The sequence below is a fragment of the Apus apus genome, chromosome 3 (genome assembly GCF_020740795.1).
Source record: "Apus apus isolate bApuApu2 chromosome 3, bApuApu2.pri.cur, whole genome shotgun sequence".
Classification (NCBI taxonomy): Eukaryota; Metazoa; Chordata; class Aves; order Apodiformes; family Apodidae; genus Apus; species Apus apus.
The window spans coordinates 71,463,215-71,481,958 of NC_067284.1; the positions used below are offsets into that span (position 1 = coordinate 71,463,215).

Here is an 18,744-nt window from a genome sequence, read left to right on the forward strand (position 1 = left end):
TAGGTACATCCATTCATTTCTCTGTTTGCAGCTGAAAAAAACCAGTAATAGTAAGAGACAGCTAATGCTGCTAAAGGAAGAAGAATGTTTCATGATGAGTTACATCAATAGCCATAACAGACTTATGTTTCTAGTACTAGAACCAGTTACTGAGATTTAGATGCCAAAGCAATGTCTTGCAAGAAAATGCTTTACTTCTCCAAACAGACAGCCTTGAATAGACAGCTATAAGAACTGATGTGTGTCATTTCTAACAGCTCTCTCTAACATAAGCATCAGTGAAAACAGAGTATTTGATGGGAAGTTCTTAATTTAAAGGTAGTTTTTTCCCTGATTCCACAAAAATGTCTATGAAAACATCACAATTTCCATGCAGCTTCAATGAAGCCTGGAATATTTCTGCATGGCAGCTTACTTGAAAGTTTTTTTTACAACATAAACACTGTGTGCTGTGCTTGAATCTCCCCCTATGTTAGAACTCTTGGCAGAAGTTCTCACTCTTGCAAAGCAGTAGGTGTACTGCTTAACCAGAAAGTTAAAAGTATTTGCAGATACAAAGTTTTTGTACCTTACGTAGCCATGTTAGTCTAGTTGATAGATGAGATGGTTGAAAATTTCTTACACTTCTGCTCTATTTTTGCCTCATTAAATACTCCTTCACCTTCAAATAGCAATGCATTAGTTTTTAAAAAATACTGATCAAAACATTTAGACTAACTTTTAAAAATAATCTTAAATCTGTGTTCATATGTACAAAACGAGTATAACACTCTGCTGTATTTGTTACATTATAATCTTTGTAGCATAATGGAAGTGAAGTACTATAGTGGGATACCCAGAAATTTCAGGAGATACCTCTGATTACTGGCTCTGAACATGCCAATTTTTATGCAATAGTCCAGAAGTTTACAAAAGATGAAGCTAAAAAACTAAAGTAAAAAAAAATATCTGCATAAAAAAAGCATCTTTCCTATTGCAACCATATCAGCTACCTAATAAAACACATTCATTTTATCTAGCTCAGCTTTTCTTTAAGTCACTGCACTACCAGGGTAACACTAGAGCTACACCTATATATGGCAGGCAAAGGAAGTAATACTTTTTCTACAGGGTCACTTTTCAACTTGAAGTTAGCTCTTGTGTATTTTGAAAATGGTTTCTTAGGTGATGGCACCGAAAGATACACTCATTCACTTTATTGTTTCTAAACAATAGAAAACCTTGAGAACTGCTCAGAACTAAGCTGGGATTACTCTAAAAAAAAATAGTAGCTGCTTTTGGTCTTTGTAAGCAATTTTGTTCAGAGATAAATAAGGACTAAACACACCCCAACTCCCAGAATACTCATTTCTTTAATAAGAAGCTCATCTGAAAAATCTGGAAATTTGGATAAATTTTTGGGCAAGAAATAACTACACAAAAGCTTGAAAACAATTAAATCTGCACCTTCAATATGACTGCTTTTCATGTTTGATAAAGAGGGTAAGCACTCCAAGGGAGCAGCGGAGTTTTGAAAGTTATTCATTGCTCCACTGAAAGTTAGCCTTCAGAACCTGCTAAATTATAGTGTAGTTGATATTTTATTTGTGCTGATATGTAATTAAAGATACAAATGGACACAAATCTACATATTTACCATCCCTAACTCTTCTATTGGGTGTGACTAAAATGCAAGCTCATGCTATCCTTTTAGCCTGCCCTATGATAATCCCAGGTAGCAACTAGACTACTTTCACTAGGTTAACTTTTACATAAAATACACCAGTAGTTCATAGTAAGAAAATGCAAAGCTTAGTCTTCAATGCAAAAGTTTCCACTGTTGCATTTTTTTTGTCCCTGGGGGATGTATTTACCTCAAATCTTCTCCAAGTTATGTAGTTCACTGACTTTACCAGCACAATTAGTACCTGTTGAGTAAAATACTAATGATTTTCTTTATTTCACTAGAAACAGGAATATATGTTGTCTGTTAAACAGACACTGAGAAAAAAGTAAATAAACTTGATTATTTTCAAAAAATACCAAAATATAAATATGAAAAAACTTCACAACTTTAGTGCTACTCATCACAACAATGACTGATGTAGTGTTGGAATACACTACAGTAAGGTCTCCAAGATAAATTATGCAGTAAAGCACTATTATAAAAAAATCATTAGACAATAAGAGAACTTCACAGCAATGATCACACTGGAAGAAAAAGTGCATCAAAAATAAAAAACCTGCTAAAAAAATCTTCAAGGATGCTCTATACTCAGAACAAAAAATTGCTCTTTGCATTGCAACATGGTTTTTCATTGTATGATGAATGAAAAAAGCATTGTAGAACTCAGTATTATCTTCCCTCTAACATGAAGTCCTTGGAGCTAAGAAAGGATGCACAGCAGCTCTTACCATGATCCCATTTTCCAAACACATGACCCTCCCCTCTCCCTTTTTGGAAGGCGTCTGTTCAGCAGTCATCTCCTTTACCAAATTTACCTACTTGAAACAGTCATTTGCTTATTTCAAGAAAGCAGTATTTAAGAACTTCTAAACAATGTGCACTGAACTAGTAAACACCCTTTTTTTATTATACACACGCATGGACACAAAATCCAACTTCACTAATAGCTGTCTCACAGTCCAGCTTCGTAAGGAGAAGTAATGCTTTTATTGGACTACACAGGACTCAGCAGTATGAAAAAAAAAAAATAGTTTATTGTAAGTATAGGGCTTGTATGTCTAGAGGCTCTTCATCCCTTCCTCTGCCTCTCAGTTGCATACAGTTACTCTAATAAAAGCTATTACACCCCCTACAAACTCCTCAGTCCTAGCCAACCATTACCTAATACAATCTGTGTTCAACATTCACAAATACTTGAATTTATACTAATCACCTCCACTCTTCTTAGCAGGACCAAAAACAGTTCTTTGTACGTAGATTCAGGCACTAGATATAACCATAATTAAATTATACATTTAAAAAACCCTCTATATCCTGCTGTTACAAATCAAGCAAGCTTCTTCCCCCAGTAGTTTATCTCCAGCATAACATCATCAAGACTTAATTTTATGATGTAGACTCTTAAACAAGCAATCTGGGTGAAAGAAGGTTGTAATCTCTCCACATCAAGTAGAAATATTCTCATTGTTTTTATGGTAGATTAAATCCAATGGCAACTGGTATTTTGAGGTCTGCTGACAGTGGATGTCACCATTCTTTGCTTAAGCCTATTTACCTCTTGAATTAACTTGACATTTGCTGATAGATATATTCCTGTACACTAAACTAACCCAAAACAGTTATTTTGTCAGGTCTTGCATTTCAGCAGCAAATGCCTTTTCTTGCATTTATTCACTTTGGAACACATTAAAACATTTCACAACCACTTGTCTGTCTCTCAATTCTTCACATAAATGTCTTGAGATACGTGAGATATATTTAACTATTAAATATAAATAATATATTTAGTATGACAGCAGAAGATGAGGAAAGAAATTAAAATCTGGTTAAAATATTCTGAAGCTAAGTGTCATGCATTGCCATTTTTAAGGGAGGTTCCTCTTGTGATAGCAAACTTTTGTAGGTGGGTCTTCTACTAAAAAAAAATTTCCTGACAGTCCTGAGATCTTTCCCTATATCTGCTGAAGGGACAACACAGCAAAGCACCAGCAATCCAGGAAGTTCCTGGAGTGCAGTGATGACAACTTCCACCTCCAAATGACAGAGAAACTAATAAAAAAAGGTGCTTTGCTGGACCTTATTCTCACCAACAGAGCTGGGCTAGTTGATGATGTAAAACTTAATGAGAGACTAGGCTGTAGCAACCATGACATTGGAGAATTCAGGATCTTTAGGGTGGTAAGGAAGGAGCAAAGCAAGCTCACTATATCCAATTTCAAGAGAGCAGATTTTGGTCTCTTCAAGGGTCTGCTTGGTAGGGTACTGTGGGACAAAGCCCTGGAGGGAAGGGGAGCCCAGGAAAGTCGGTCCATGTTCAAGGATCACCTCTTCCATGCCCAGGAGCTATGTGTCCCAACAAAGAGGAAGATAGGCAGTACTGCCAGGAGGCCTACATGGAGTGCAAGGAGCTTCTGGACCCAGTTAAATGTAAAAACAAGGTATACAGAAAGTAGAAGCAAGGCCAGGTATCCTGGGGGGAGTACAGACAAGTTGTCAGAGAAGCAAGGATCAGGTAAGGAAAGCCAAAGCACAGACAGAATTGGTCCTGGCCAGGGATGTTAAGAACAATAGAAGTGTTTCTACATGTATGTTAGCGATAAGAGGAAGATGACGGAAAACATGAACCCACTTCAGAAGGCAACTGGAGACCTGGCCATGCAGGACATAGAGAAGGCTGAGGTACTCAATGACTACCTTGCCTCAGTCTTCACTGGCAAAGGCTCTGGTCACACCATCCAAGTTAGAGAAGGCAAAGGCATGGACTGTGAAAAGGAAGGTCTCCCCACTGTCAGAAGAGCAGGTTCATGACCATTTGATGGACTTGAAGGTGCACAAGTCCATGGGACCTGATGGAATTCATCCACAGCTCCTGAAGGAACTGGCCAAAGAATATGCAAAGCCTCTGTCCATCATATTTGAAAAGTCTTGGCAGTCTGGCAAAATTCCTACTGACTGGAGAAGGAGAAACATAACTCCCATTTTCAAGAAGGGAAAAAAAAAGACCCAGGGAACTACAGACCAGTCAGTCTCACCTCTGTGCCTGGCAAGATCATGGAGTAGATCCTCCTGATGGCACTGCTAAGGCATGTGGAAAAACAAAGGAGGGACTGGTGACACCCAACGTGGCTCCACCAAGGGCAAATCCTGCCTGACTAATTTGCTGGCCTTCTACAATGGGGTCACGGCATTGGTGGACAAAGGAAGACCACCCAACATCATCTACCTGGACCTGTGTAAAGCCTTCGACACTTGCCCACACAGCATCCTGCTATCAAAACTGGAACAGTACAGATTTGATGGATGGTCCACTCGTTGGGTAAGGAACTGGTCAGACAGTTGCACTCAGCATGACTCAAAGATCAATGACTCGATGTCCAGATGGAGACCTGTGATGAGTGGTGTTCCCCAGGGGTCAGTACTCAGACTGGTGCTGTTTAACATATTTGTTGGTGACATGGACAGTGACACTGAGTGCACCCTCAGCAAGTTTGCGGATGACACCAAAGTGTGTGGTGAGGCTGACATGCTGGAGGGAAGGCATGCCATCCAGAGGGACCTTGACAAGCTTGAGAGGTAGATTTGTGCAAACTTAACAAAGTTCAATAAGGCTAAGTGCAGGGTCCTGCACCTGAGTAAGGGCAATACCAAGCACAAATACAGGCTGGGTGGGGAATGGATTGAAAACAGTCTGGAGGAAGAGGACTTGGGGGTGTTGGTTGATGAGAAGCTTAACATGAGCCAGCAATGTGCACTGGCAGCTCAGAAAGCCAACCATGTCCTGGGCTGCAAAGAGAGCAGAAACGGAAGCCTCTACTCTTGCACTGAGGGAGCACTTTTAATTTTATAGCAAATGTGATTTGATCTAGAAAGATTTCAAGAACGATCTGTCAAACAACAAAAAACAGCTAAATATTTTTACAGTATCATAGTTCCTATCAGAAGAGTCCACAAGCTCCTAAATAAAAATGCCTGTAACCTTATCCTCTTTTTAAATGTGGTGCTTTTTTTTTGTTATTTTACATTGTATTTTGCTGCCCAATGAAATACACATTACGGTGACATTTTTCAGAACACCACAGAAATGGATTTAACACCAGTTTAAAATCTTGCACACTTTAGTGACAGGTGTAAAGTGCTCATTTCTACTTCAAGAAAACATGGTTAAGATTTTTACTAAGCAGATTTATAGTACAGTCCTTCTCTGCTGCAGGACCGTTACAGTACTTAATGATATATAAGTCTTCCAACTCTATGAGAAAGAACCAAGCATGGACATGGGCTCAATTGCATGCAGATACAGAGTATTTTGATAATTGCATTCAGCATGAATAATAAATGGAGGAAAATGGGTGAGTCTAGAATAATCAACCATCAGGCATGTAAAACAGCTGCAAGTATGAGATCTCAGAGCAAAATTCAGAGACGACATAGAAGTCAAGCTGTGCCACTCCAAAGGAAATCAAACTAGTATGTGATCTTATAGTAGGGGGTAAGTAGAGAGATGCGCCAACTGTGTTTTGAAATGATCGCCTTTGAAGGACTCAAGACAAAAGCCAACTTATCAGCTGAGGTGCAATTAAGAACTAAAGACTACATCATGCTTTGGTGTTCTACAGCACCCGACGATAGAACTTGCTCCCAGTAGAGAGCAAAAAAGCATCCGCCTACCGGCTTGACTTCAAGGACTCAGGAGCATCCAGGCACAGCTAGAATAAAATACACTTAATTTACAGAGCAACCAAGGCTATCTTATTTGGAAGTATTGTGTCTGAGAGAGGCTTTCTTCTCTAGCTACCTGCCACAGAACAAATGAGATCAGCCCTTCAAAAGCTTAACAGGGCAGTTCTAGCAACACTGCACAGTGTTTTTTATCCATCAAACTCTATGAATTCTTAGAAATCAGCTGCATTTCTCTCTTCTGTCTTCTCAATCACTGCTTCTCTTCTACTTCGCATTGCTTCAAAAGAGACTCACACCACCAAACTACCACATGTTTCAGTTTACTTGTTCTGGTATCTGTCAGGTGCATTACTTGCCTCATTTCCTTCCTATTCACCTTTTACTGCCTTTTATACTATCATTCCCTGCTTAGTCTTGCTGTCCTTCCAGCAAGCAGATAAGCCCCAGAGTTTTCAGCTTTCTTGCTATGATGATACCTCACAACACAAACATATATCTATAAATACATACACACACGCACAAGACATTTGTGGCTGGATAACATATATACACAACTCTGACCCAATTTTTATCATGTCACTCAAATCTTACCCTTCTTCCTTTCCCACTATGTCACCCAGTTGCATTTTACCAAATATTGAGATTTAACACTTATTTTCTTATCCCTGGGGCTTTGAGTTGCAAGTTTTTCAAAGCAGCAGTTGTAACTAAGTTTCACACAAGTCTCTACTGTACCTCTGATTTCTAAAAATAGCAAGAGCAAGTAGAGACAGTTATCTCCAAAGAGTAACACCCCATTTAAAGGACCACAATCTCCACGGTCTTAGCTCCGAACACACTCTTTTCTAGCTTCATTACTACCCTTTTAGATACTCTCACCAAATCCATAGATAATTTTAAAACAAGTTATATCACTAAAATCAACTAACCACCATAATCAGCAATACATGATAAAAGCACATGCTGAAAGGTAATCTATGTCTAAAATGGAACAGCACCTAAGAAGATTGATCACCTTTACTATTATTTCACAACAAAGGAAAAAAGAAAAATAGATAATAGATGCCCAACAAGAGAAGCAATTGAGTTGCAAAAACCACTGGACTAGAGAAAAGGATACACATACACCTTGTATTTGATCTTTCACATTGCATTCATTAAGGCTTCAATTCCCCAACAAACAAAAAAAGGCAACAGTAATTTTTTTGTGGTTTAAAACATTATAAGGTATTTTCTTCTTCAGCAAAATACTAATTTTAAGATTCTTTACCCCCTTGTGGAAAAAAATTATTTGAAAATACTTGACATATTGTTACATAATAAAAGCATACTCAAAATATAACACAGTGTACAGTAATTGATTCTGTGCCACTTTATCCACTGGCAAAATACATGCATTGTATTCCTATACTCCTAAAAATTCTGAAATGAGACAAGAGCAAGAAAACCTACTCTAAATAGCAAAAAAAGTCAGGAAGATTCATATTCAGTGTCCAAATATCAAGTGTTCAGATTTATGCTTATGTGATTACTAATAATTGATGATCCATCACCAAATCCTGAATATTTTCAGAGATTATTTGACACCTTTTTAGAAAATTACAGAAGTTTCAGAGCCCCAACAACTTGATCATTTGCTTACTGTCCTACTTGTAACTGCTGAACTGTAGCCACCAATTTAAGTTTTGAGAAATTAAATGCCAGTATCAAGAAGTAGCTGCTAAATCACATCAAGTACTAGTTTTATTAACTTAGCTTTAATTTTACTTCCAATTCTCAGATTTCATCCTTTTACCTCTTATATGCTTTAATCACTATAAAAGGAAATCAAATCCTCAGTGTCATCTTTCTGTCAAATACTCATATTTCTATTCTTCTGTATGATAAGACTTTGAGCTCCACAAAATCCTCTGAGAACAGAAACAATGCTTCAACACCGTGCTTTGCATTTTCACACACCCCACAGCAGGACATTGTTCCAGTACAACCAGTTCCTTAGTTAAGATTTTTTAAATGCAGGAATTCCAATAGATGATTCAAGTAGGGATAACTGGTGTTTCAAATCTTTTAGGGGCAATTACGAAAAAAAACATACTTTGTCTTTGGAAGGCAAACCCCCAAAATATTAGGTTACTACTGAGTTGTGGATGTATATAACACAAAAACAATGAGGACAAAGTATTACTTTTTCTGCAAGATGCCTCCTTCCACACATTAATCTGAAAACTTATGCAGCATTTTAGAAACACAGGAAAAAAATAATCACAATCTCGGCAGACTCTGCAGCTGCCCCTTTGACTTATCAATTTCAGTAAACACAATTTCAATCAAGTCTAGATAAAATATACTAATCCTAAATAGACCAAGTTTGTCACCTACCACTTTCCTATAAGCTGCTTACTATCCTGAAAAAGAGAGAGAGAAGAAATGCTAAATTAAATGCCAAACAGTAGCAGACAGCGCTTGTTTGGCTGATTAACTTGTAGACAAGCATTACAAATAAATCTGAGCATGGTCTGCAGCAAATTAAATTCCAGTGCTTTTAAGAACAAAGAATTCCTTCGGAAAGAGGATTAGCAACTTTACACCCAGGAATGCCAGTTTAATTTAATTGTTCCACAATCCGATATTTAATATGCAAATATCATTTTGATATATAACAGCGAATTTGAAAAAGTGAGGAAATACTTTCAATACACAACAAGACTGTCTCTTCTGAACTGTAATTATACAAAATAAAGCTGGTCGAGGGTTTTTTTTATTATTGGGATTGAATTATATTAACATGAATCAGAACAAGTCTAATTGAAGGTTAAAAACTTTAAATGTTTCTAATTAAGAGTCTTAATAGCTGCATGATTAGAGTACTATAGTTAAAATCCCACCTCAATGACCTTCCTGGCCTCTTTGTATTTCCCTGTTTGCAAGAAGGCAAAGAAGAGATCATAAAGGGCCATCATGTCACCATATTCTCTGCTTATAAAATCTGAAACTGAAGAGAGAATTAAACTCATTACTTTACAAAATATATTTAAGCATTTTAATATATGTCAGATATTCTTAATACTAATATTTTCCAGGCATCACAAAACTCCAATAATAAGCTAAAGGGAAATAAAATTTAAAACATACAGAATGATTATCACATATTACACAATTTGTTTTAGCTTTGCAGTTGAGCATATTTTAAACGGTTTTCTTTTTATCTGCACTATATTTTTAATTGCATTCAGCAAAACAGACAGACTATATATTGGCATTTTCTGTTCGCATAGAGTGAGGATATAGGATTTCTTAACAGCCCAACTATATGGAAAACAGTTATGTTGTTCCACTGTTGTGTTACTATCAAGTTGTTTCTCAATAGTAATATGCATAGCTAAAGCAAGTATTTGCATTAATATTTGAGAGCTTGATGCTGTATTATCCAAACACTAGAATTCTTCTACACTTAGAATTAATATCAATTTTCAATTTGAAGGATGTAGGCATCACTTGAGGGCTTTGAAGTTACGCATATAAACACAATCTCTTTGATTTGAAAGAAATGATATAAAAATAATGGAAGACAAGCCTCCAAAAAACACTCCATATAACCAGACAGCATCTGACTACATGCAACTAACCCTTTTGCAGAAGATCAGCATCTCCTTTTTCTATCAGTTTACAGTAGATGTTATGAAGCTGAAGAATTTTACCATACTTCTTATAACAGTTCATTAACGCTTCCAGAGCTGCAGGCATGTCATCCCTTGAAGAATGAAACAAAACAAGAATAAAAACAATCACACTTTCCAAGCAGGGGCAGTGCATGCCAAACCCACCTTAGTCTTGAAAATTTCAACAAAAATTCATTCAGCAGTCTATAATCAAATAGTCTATTCTCCCCCCAATATGCTACTGTTATTTAAAATAACAGATAAGTTTTCACCAATAAATACTATGTATGCTTGACAACCACAGAAATGAAAACAGAACTACAGATTTATGCTTAAGCCTCTTGGCTATATAATTTTTGATTGCATGACCCCTCTTCACTACGAGTTAACCAAAGGTGTGAATTCCATCACTGGATGCACTTAATTTTTGAAGTAAAATTCTTAAGTATGTACTGTTTTGACAAAACCCCAGTGCCACAGAAATCCCAGTTGGTATTTAAGACTTCTATACTTGTTGTTAATAAGTAATACTGTGCACATTATACTACCTCCAATTTCGTCTGGTCAGGCATTTTCAGCATTTAAGCTCTTTAAAACTTTTGCACAGAATTTTAATTTCAGTATAAATCTTCAGAGTTAGCTAGGCTTTATACTTGTTTTGCACCTTAACAGACTAGCTATAAAACATTCATTGATTTCCATTCATCACAATTGTTGAGCTAGTGTTTTTCTGTTCTGTATAAAGGTCAGAATACAATGTATATTTCTGCAATAAAAATGTGACTCAACAATACATTAAGGTACCAAAATGTATTTTATGCTGGCCCATCCATGTCACATAGAGCCCTGGCACTAGTAAATTAGTTTGTAAGATGCTGACTTCCTTAAACATACTTATTCAGGAGCCTCTGAGCTGTAAGTACCAGTAACAATACTTGAATTGTTATCTTAATCCTTTGCTGACTCTTTTCCTTGCCTATACAGTATTAACAACTTCTAAAGTATACATACTTAAAATGCAAAATTGAAAAGCCATAAAAACTATCAGATCTGGAACTCAAAATAGCAACAAATTTAAATTAACACTCCGTACTGTGCAACTAACAGAACTAAAACATCTGCCACAGACCCTTTTTCTAAGGATTACAAAACAAATCTAAATAAGCAAATCAAAACCAAAGGAGGACAACTACTGAAATACTGGTAATGCAGTATGTGAAGTTATTCTTTGGAGGGCAAGGTTTAAACTGACATTGAAACAAACCAAGATGACACCCACAAAACATAGTAAGTAGCAAAACCGCGATTAAGACTGCATTTTAGGTTTTAAAAGCTTATCAACTAAAGGGTGGTGGAAGTAGCCATGGGAAAACAAAACAAAACAAAACAAAAAACCACCCCCCAAAAAAACATTTAACAGCAGTAGCTGAAGGGCATAATAAAACTGACTTGAAAGAGTGATTCTGCACTCCTGAAACAACTTCATTATTGATCAACTGAACCTTAACAAATTGACGTGTTTTACTGTTAAAACAAGCCACATTTGGATGTCTCCTCCTCACACTGCATTTCTTGTGCAGCAACCCTTCTGCTTTTCCAAAGAATTATCTAGATTACTATAGACTACCTTAACCTAGGCTGATATTTTAAAAATTCTAAGAGTAAAACACAGAACAAGAATTATTTTTGTTCAGTAATACTGGTATTCTGAAAATCAATGTAAGATGATGGATTTCTACCTTATCCCCCCTTACTGAGCCCTGTTTACAGTGCATCTTCTGGCACCCCATGGAGTCATTTGAATTTTTGTCATTTGGGGTGAAGACTAAATTACAGGTTAATTTCAAAACTGCAAGTAGATGTTGCAGGCTAGATTACTGTCATAAAAGAGAAATACTATGGTAGTTACCACAGACAGATATAAAGCTTTATATAACCAGTATTTTTCTCCTACTTTAGATACAAGTTCAGTTAAACATATAAAAAACAGTTTTACAGAAAACTACTCAATTGCTAAGGAGGCACAACAACATTTATACATTCAAATTAAAGTTTTCAGTGATAAATCTAGTTTTTCAGATTGATGCTCAAACAACTGTAGTATTGTCTCAGCTCTTTTCCTAAAGGATTAATGTGGCTGGTTTTAGGTCAAAGCTATCAATAAATGAATGAATAATTGGGATATCATTCAAACAGGAACATTAAGAGTTTTCTAGTCTCTAAATGTACACTTTTGAAGGCATTAATACTGTATTCCCAGAGAAAAAAGAAAAAATCAGCAAAGAGCTGAGATAGCAAAAATGGGAATACTTTACTTGTTACTGGTACTAACTGCTCAAAGGCACTTGAATACATCTGCATTTAAGGAGGTCAGTATCTTACACACTAATTTACTAGACATTTGTTTTGAAGCTATCAAATTCAGATATATCTGTTCTGTTGTAATCAAGCAACTAATCAGTGACCCACAGTTTACTAGAGATTGGTGTTTATAAAACAGATAAATCACAAAACTGGCAAAAACTAGTTATGAAACAACAAAAGGCACAGAAGTCCAGTCTCTACAAAGGAATTGTTTGTACTACTTCTGCAAAGAAAAAAACTTCAAGCTTATGCTTGAACTTGAGTTAACATGATTTATTCAACAACCTGTAGTATTTTTTAGTTATCACAAACTGCAACTAATTCCAAGTAAGTACTAGCAGTTTTTGCAACACTGTTAGAAAAGCCCAATGAAAATCAGGAACTTATTGTAGGCTTCAAATTGCAAGTAAAAGCAACATTTCAATGTGTTTCTTGTTATGACTCACTAACTTAAAAAGAACAGCACAAAAAAGATCTTCCATATTTTCAGAAAATACTATTTAGACATAAGGATTTTAAGCTAACGAATAGCTGTACATCTGAAAATATTTGGCAATTTTTCTGTACAAACTTATGCATGTTGAACACCCTTTTATCTTCCCAAAGGATATTTACTATACTACTACATTAAAAGCCTGGTCCGAATTGCTACTGAATGAATATAGATCAAGTAAAAAAAAGTAGTAAAGTTCATACACACACAGCCATGTTGGAACAATCTCATTTCCAGTATCAGTCCGGACAAAATTGTATTTAAAATGTGAACACAGATGATTCACGCTTAATTTTGAGTTGGCCAGATACTACAGCATTAAGTCACTCACAAGTATTATCTGTTCAGGGATACTACCTGTTCCACTTCAAGATTAAGTGTATTTTTCCCCCTCTCTTTGAAACTTGTTCATTTAACAATGATTATATACTATTATTTTTAATTACAGAAGGAGCCTCAGTCATCACTGCAGTATGTTTGGCCCTTACGTTGTCCAGAAGATTTCTACTTTGGCATTATGTTTCAACTACCTTGATGCTAGGATTCAGATACCATAAGTTTTTTCACTAATTTGGTTTCTGTTGAGGATGCCTTTGAAGTCTATGATACTACAGGCACAATCTTCCACAATATTTGCGTGGGCAATTTTACTCACACAAAGCTATTTGAAGACATAAAATAACTCAGATGTCTGAACATTTGCAGAACACTCTCTAGCAGGACTGACTATAACATGCATGCATATAACATCCTCCTTCAATTTCAAGAAGCCACTCCCCTCTTGCTTTAAGAATGCAGCAATAAATCTAACCCTTTTACTTGTAATAAACAACTTTCCCAACCAGAGAGTCTGCCTGATAAAAATAAGACTCCAAATATTGATTTTAATTGGAATGAAGTGCTGCAACATTATGCATAAAGCTTTAGTGAAGTGGCAATTTACCTAAGGGGTTTACTGATTGAAAAGCTCTCAAACCTGAAATCACTAGAGAGGTAGAAAGAAAAAAGAGACTCTATAGGGTGGGGGTGGAGGCTAGACTGGTAAAACAAATCCCTCTCTACAAATCTGAAGCAGATGTTAGTGTAGAGGGAAGTCAATTCAGCAAGGTACAATCAGCTTTACAAAAATTATTCTGTTAAAAGAGAACAGGCTCTTGAAAGAGATAAATGTTTTTCTGTTCATTTGCTATACTAAGGAATCTTCAAGGAGACTGGTGTTGCAATTACAACTAATCCTCCCCAAAAAATTAACTGTGTTGAAGGCTTTGTAATTTCCCTAGGTACAATTTAGCTGTCACTTACTTTAAAATTTACTCAAACATGCGTTCCGAACAGCACTAACTTCACATGTCAAGTGCTTTCCAGCCAATTGAGTCTAAACTGGAAGTCGGTGTTAAACAACTGAATGATTAGACAAGATAGCTCATTTCCCTGCTCTTTTGTTCAGAATAAAATGCCACATTTACATTATCAGACTCAACAGGATTTTCTGACAGAGGGAGAAAAGACCCTAGTGAACACTGTCCGTACCAAGCACATGAAGCCTGTCATTTACCAATCATCCTTCAAAAAGCAATAGCCATGAATGTAACTTAATTACGACCTAATGATCCTTAGCGAAAAATCATCTTATCACTGTCCTGTGCCCACAGGGCAAATGAGACACTTTTGTCCTTTGGCATTGATGAAGCTAAATTCCTAATTACAATGATGGAGTTAAGAGAGCCAAACATCCTTAATTTCACTGAAACACATACAGAGTTTTAATACACATATTTGAAATAAAGCTGCTAAAAATTAGAGAAAATTCTCCCCAATGGAGATGTTTCTCCCCACTCAAAATGCCACCAAAGTAAAAAAGATGCTTATTTTAAAAAGTAAACTTAAAAGTCAATTAACTTCTATGTGCTACAAAATCCTCTGAAACAAAAATCAAAGGTCGAATTTAACTCAGTGAAAGCAACAGAAGAAAAACTGTCATGGCCCTATATTCATGCTGTTTCTACTAAGAAACCAAATAAAAGGGGCATATATAAGATTAATCACAAACTAGCACACAATGCTTTACTGGACAATACTGCATTAAAATACACTGGCCATTTGTAAAGAAACAATCTAGGAATAGCCCTTTCATCATCTAAAGCACAGATTTTAACTGATCGTTTTCACTGTTTATAACAACAGAGAATGGAAACAAACTTACATTAATGAAAAGACAGGAACCACATCAAGTTTTTAAGATGTGTATTCCATTTTTTGGTTGTATGCAAGTTGACTTGTGCAGCTTTCTTGGAAGAAAAAAAAAATATCAGTAGCTACTGTATCTGTTAATTTTTCATCATATAAATAGGTATTACCAAAGCACAGGGGCTAGCACAGGGGTTGGTTAGCTTCACAAACCTCTTCAGTTTTGTAAAATGACTCATGTTCAAAGAGGCTTCCACATACAGTTGGTAGAAAAGGAAAATGCCAAAACTACACCCCTTAAAATCCTGAGAAATTTTATATGGTGTAGGTAACACAACCTTTTCAGATTATCATCAGTTGGAAGAACCAGTTCAAAAGTAAGACACTTTTTAAGAAAAAGTACAAGCTCTTCACACCTTTGCAGCTTTGCAACTATCATTTTTGTCATATTGTTCAAAGGCTGGACTATGACCTCGGATGACAGACCAAGATTCCACATGCGGACTGTCTCCATTTTTAATGTGATTTCACCATCTTGAGAAACTGTTTGAACTAATAAATAAAAATCATACAATTAAAAGCAAGCGGGTGGTTCTCCTTAAATTTACTCAGGGTAAAAGAAACCCAAGATAACTTGAGATCTCTCTCTAGTTACTGCAGTTAAATATTTCTCAAAATAGTAAAGTCAAATCTATTAGAATGTTAGATTTTCTCAAGTTATACTCTTCATCATCAACAATTTTTTTCTTTTCCATGCTCTGCTCCAGATTGTCTCTTTTAACATGTACTAGGACTTCATGAGAATTTACTAATACTCAGAAGTGGGAACAGAGAAAACGGGTTGGTGAAAATATTTTACCACTACAATTGTTGAAATCTTCAAAAGCAAATCACAAATTCCTTCACAAGCAACTAGAAAAGTTTGAAATAAATTAAGAACACAAAACACAGGTGAGTACCAATGACATATAGCCATACTATTAGACAGTGTGGAATTACTCTCTCCCTTAAAAATCAAGTCTCACAAAGAGTCCCTTCATGAAAAAAAAACTTTTTAGAACTTTTTACCAAAACTACATAACTCAAAAGAATGTGGAATCAAAACTAAGACAACACTCTCCGCTGTCTCCCTTTGCATCCAACACATGCTCACATCTTTATTTACATCATCATATACTACTTCTGAAGTGAAAAGAAAACAAGTAGCACAATGTACAGTTTGCATGTCAACGTGCATAAAGCAATTATGTAAAATGCAGCTGCTCTTTACTGCACACTGCAAATCGTATCAGATATTTTTCCGACACGTTAGTTACATATGATTGCAGTTAAATTACTTTCATAAACATCTGCCTTGTCTTGTGATGTGACAAAAGCAGTGTTGCTGACTGGAAAGATGTACACTGTATTTTTCACTGTTGACCACTAAATACTAAAATACTATTTTTAGGAGACTGCACGTGCACCTACCAAGAGCTACATCTTTTTGAGAAGAATTCTGAATATAGAAAACATTTTACAGACCTTGCGTACTCAGAATACTTAAAAGAACTAAAACTCTACATGGTAACAGAAACATTAATATGCATCTCTGAGACTGACTTAAATAATACTATGAAAAATTATCTTTTTTTGTAGGTATTATATTTAAGCCAAGAACATTTCATATACATGAACCAAACTTCAACAAATTTATCAACCACTTTAGCTGCAAGATACTAAAATCCAGCAACTACACAAATGACTTAAGAAAAAAAAATTACAGGACTGTGCATACAGTATAAGAGACTGAAAAGGGACTTGGCTCAATTTTCGTAAGAATCTGTTATATAGTTCATATGTACATTAGCTCAAATATCCTACATGTCATAATGCAAACTTATGCAAAGGGACATGACACATGGAATTACAGATACTTCCTGCCAAAAAGAATGCATGAACTTCCTTTTCTCTATTAATTGTATTAAAAGTATAGATGGAAAAAAACTCACAACAGACAAACCAGACAGTAATTTTTGAATTTTTAAATTCAGCAACATAGCAGTCTATTGGCAATAACATCCAGATATTTTAATTACGTGAATGAAAAATATTTCAATGTTGAACAACTGCCCTTCAGCTCACCTAAGATGTATTGGATGGCACAGCACAATAATGCTGCTGTGATGGAAAAACACTTACTACTTAAGCACAAGAGTTGAAAATATACCTATTGTGCTCTGAATAGCTATCTTGTCAAACAGACTTTAGAACCAACTAATTCACAAGCATATTCCAATATACAGCCACTTCATATCCAGTGTGTCCATAGAACACAGCTGTCATGCCCAGTGATATCTAAATGATTAAAACTCAAGACGTATCTTAAGAAAACTTACTCATTCATCACTATTCCTAGATCACTTAAGTATTACATGTGTGTGCATGTTTATGTGCACAAGCACTTTCAAACATGAACATGCAGCTGTGTGCAGCACACACAGGTCATGGAACACAAATAAATACCGTATCGTAATTTGTTTCATCTGAAGCCCAAACATAGCTTACTTTTCAAGGTGAACTGTAATCAGAGGGGAATGAAGGACAGCAGTTTCTGCCAACCCCAGTTTCACAATGGTCTCATGTAATCGATTCACTGCTTCAACTTCACCTCGCATGGCAGCAGCATTAAGAATGCGGAAAAAAGATGCGACTGTTCTTTCTGAGATAGGAACATCCTTCTCTTTCATCTCCGTTAGAATGTTAATAGCATCTACAATGAAACAACACAAAAGACCCTTAGGTAATTTCATGTAGGGAAAACAAACTGCTATTAAAACAGCATTTCAAACCCAGCAGGAATGTAAATTCTGGCATATAATGCCGATTTCAAGTTAATTACTACTTGCATTTCTAAACGAGACTACAATTATAAATCCACAATAGCATGGTTTTATCATTTTGGTGCAACTTTGACTACAAATTATAGATAGGAACTGCATGCCCACTCTGCACCACATAACCCTGCGGAGTCTGCCCTATAGCTGCAAGATTCTGCTAAATGGATGCTTTTATCGTTCAATGCTAACATCTGCTAAATCACTCCATTGTTTCTTCAGCAGATGGCTTGTCACGAGGCCAGATAATAAAGATATGTTTACACTGTATATACAGCCAGACTAATGGTCTGATACCGATAGGGCCTGTTTGCTGTGTCGATACTAATTAGCCAAGGAGAGCCAATGAAAGCTTTCTAACAGACTGCATGTTAAAACATTAGGTTCATTAAGCTTCATTAGTAAGGCAGAAGCAAACATTTCTGTATATGGAATAAGTGCATTTTTATAATGTTTTTAATTATTGTACAGACTGAATGTTTTGACCACTCTACATTTGGCCACGTTTATGAATTAATTTATTTTTTGAGGGACATTTATGCTATTAAAAGCAATCTAATCTTTTCAAACTGCTTTAACGTAGAGATGGTCATGATCTGATTTATTATGATTTGTAAAACATCGGCTTTGTTTATTATTTTTCTAACAGTAAGCTTAATAATAGGCCAAGACAAATTTTTAAAAGAAAACTTAAAAAAAACGCTTTTTATTTTATTGTGTAGTGTTTTGTATAGAATTATAACTTTTTGCATCTAGACGAGGACCGTGCTTTTATAGTGTGAAGTCTTCCACAGAATCACAGAACTCAATATTCAGAAT

General features: G+C 35.9%; 1 protein-coding gene across 2 annotated transcripts in view; it reads right to left on the bottom strand.

The window, feature by feature from the left end:
• The window catches only part of LRPPRC (leucine rich pentatricopeptide repeat containing), a 90,680-nt gene that overhangs the window by 31,721 nt on the left and 40,215 nt on the right, over positions 1-18,744 (bottom strand). For both annotated transcript variants that reach the window (XM_051615611.1, XM_051615610.1), the window contains exons 23-25: positions 17,597-17,801; positions 9,973-10,097; positions 9,232-9,338 (exon numbers count right to left, since the gene is read on the bottom strand). In XM_051615611.1, the coding sequence (XP_051471571.1) occupies positions 9,232-9,338; positions 9,973-10,097; positions 17,597-17,801 (437 nt within the window). The remainder of the gene's footprint in view (positions 1-9,231; positions 9,339-9,972; positions 10,098-17,596; positions 17,802-18,744) is intronic.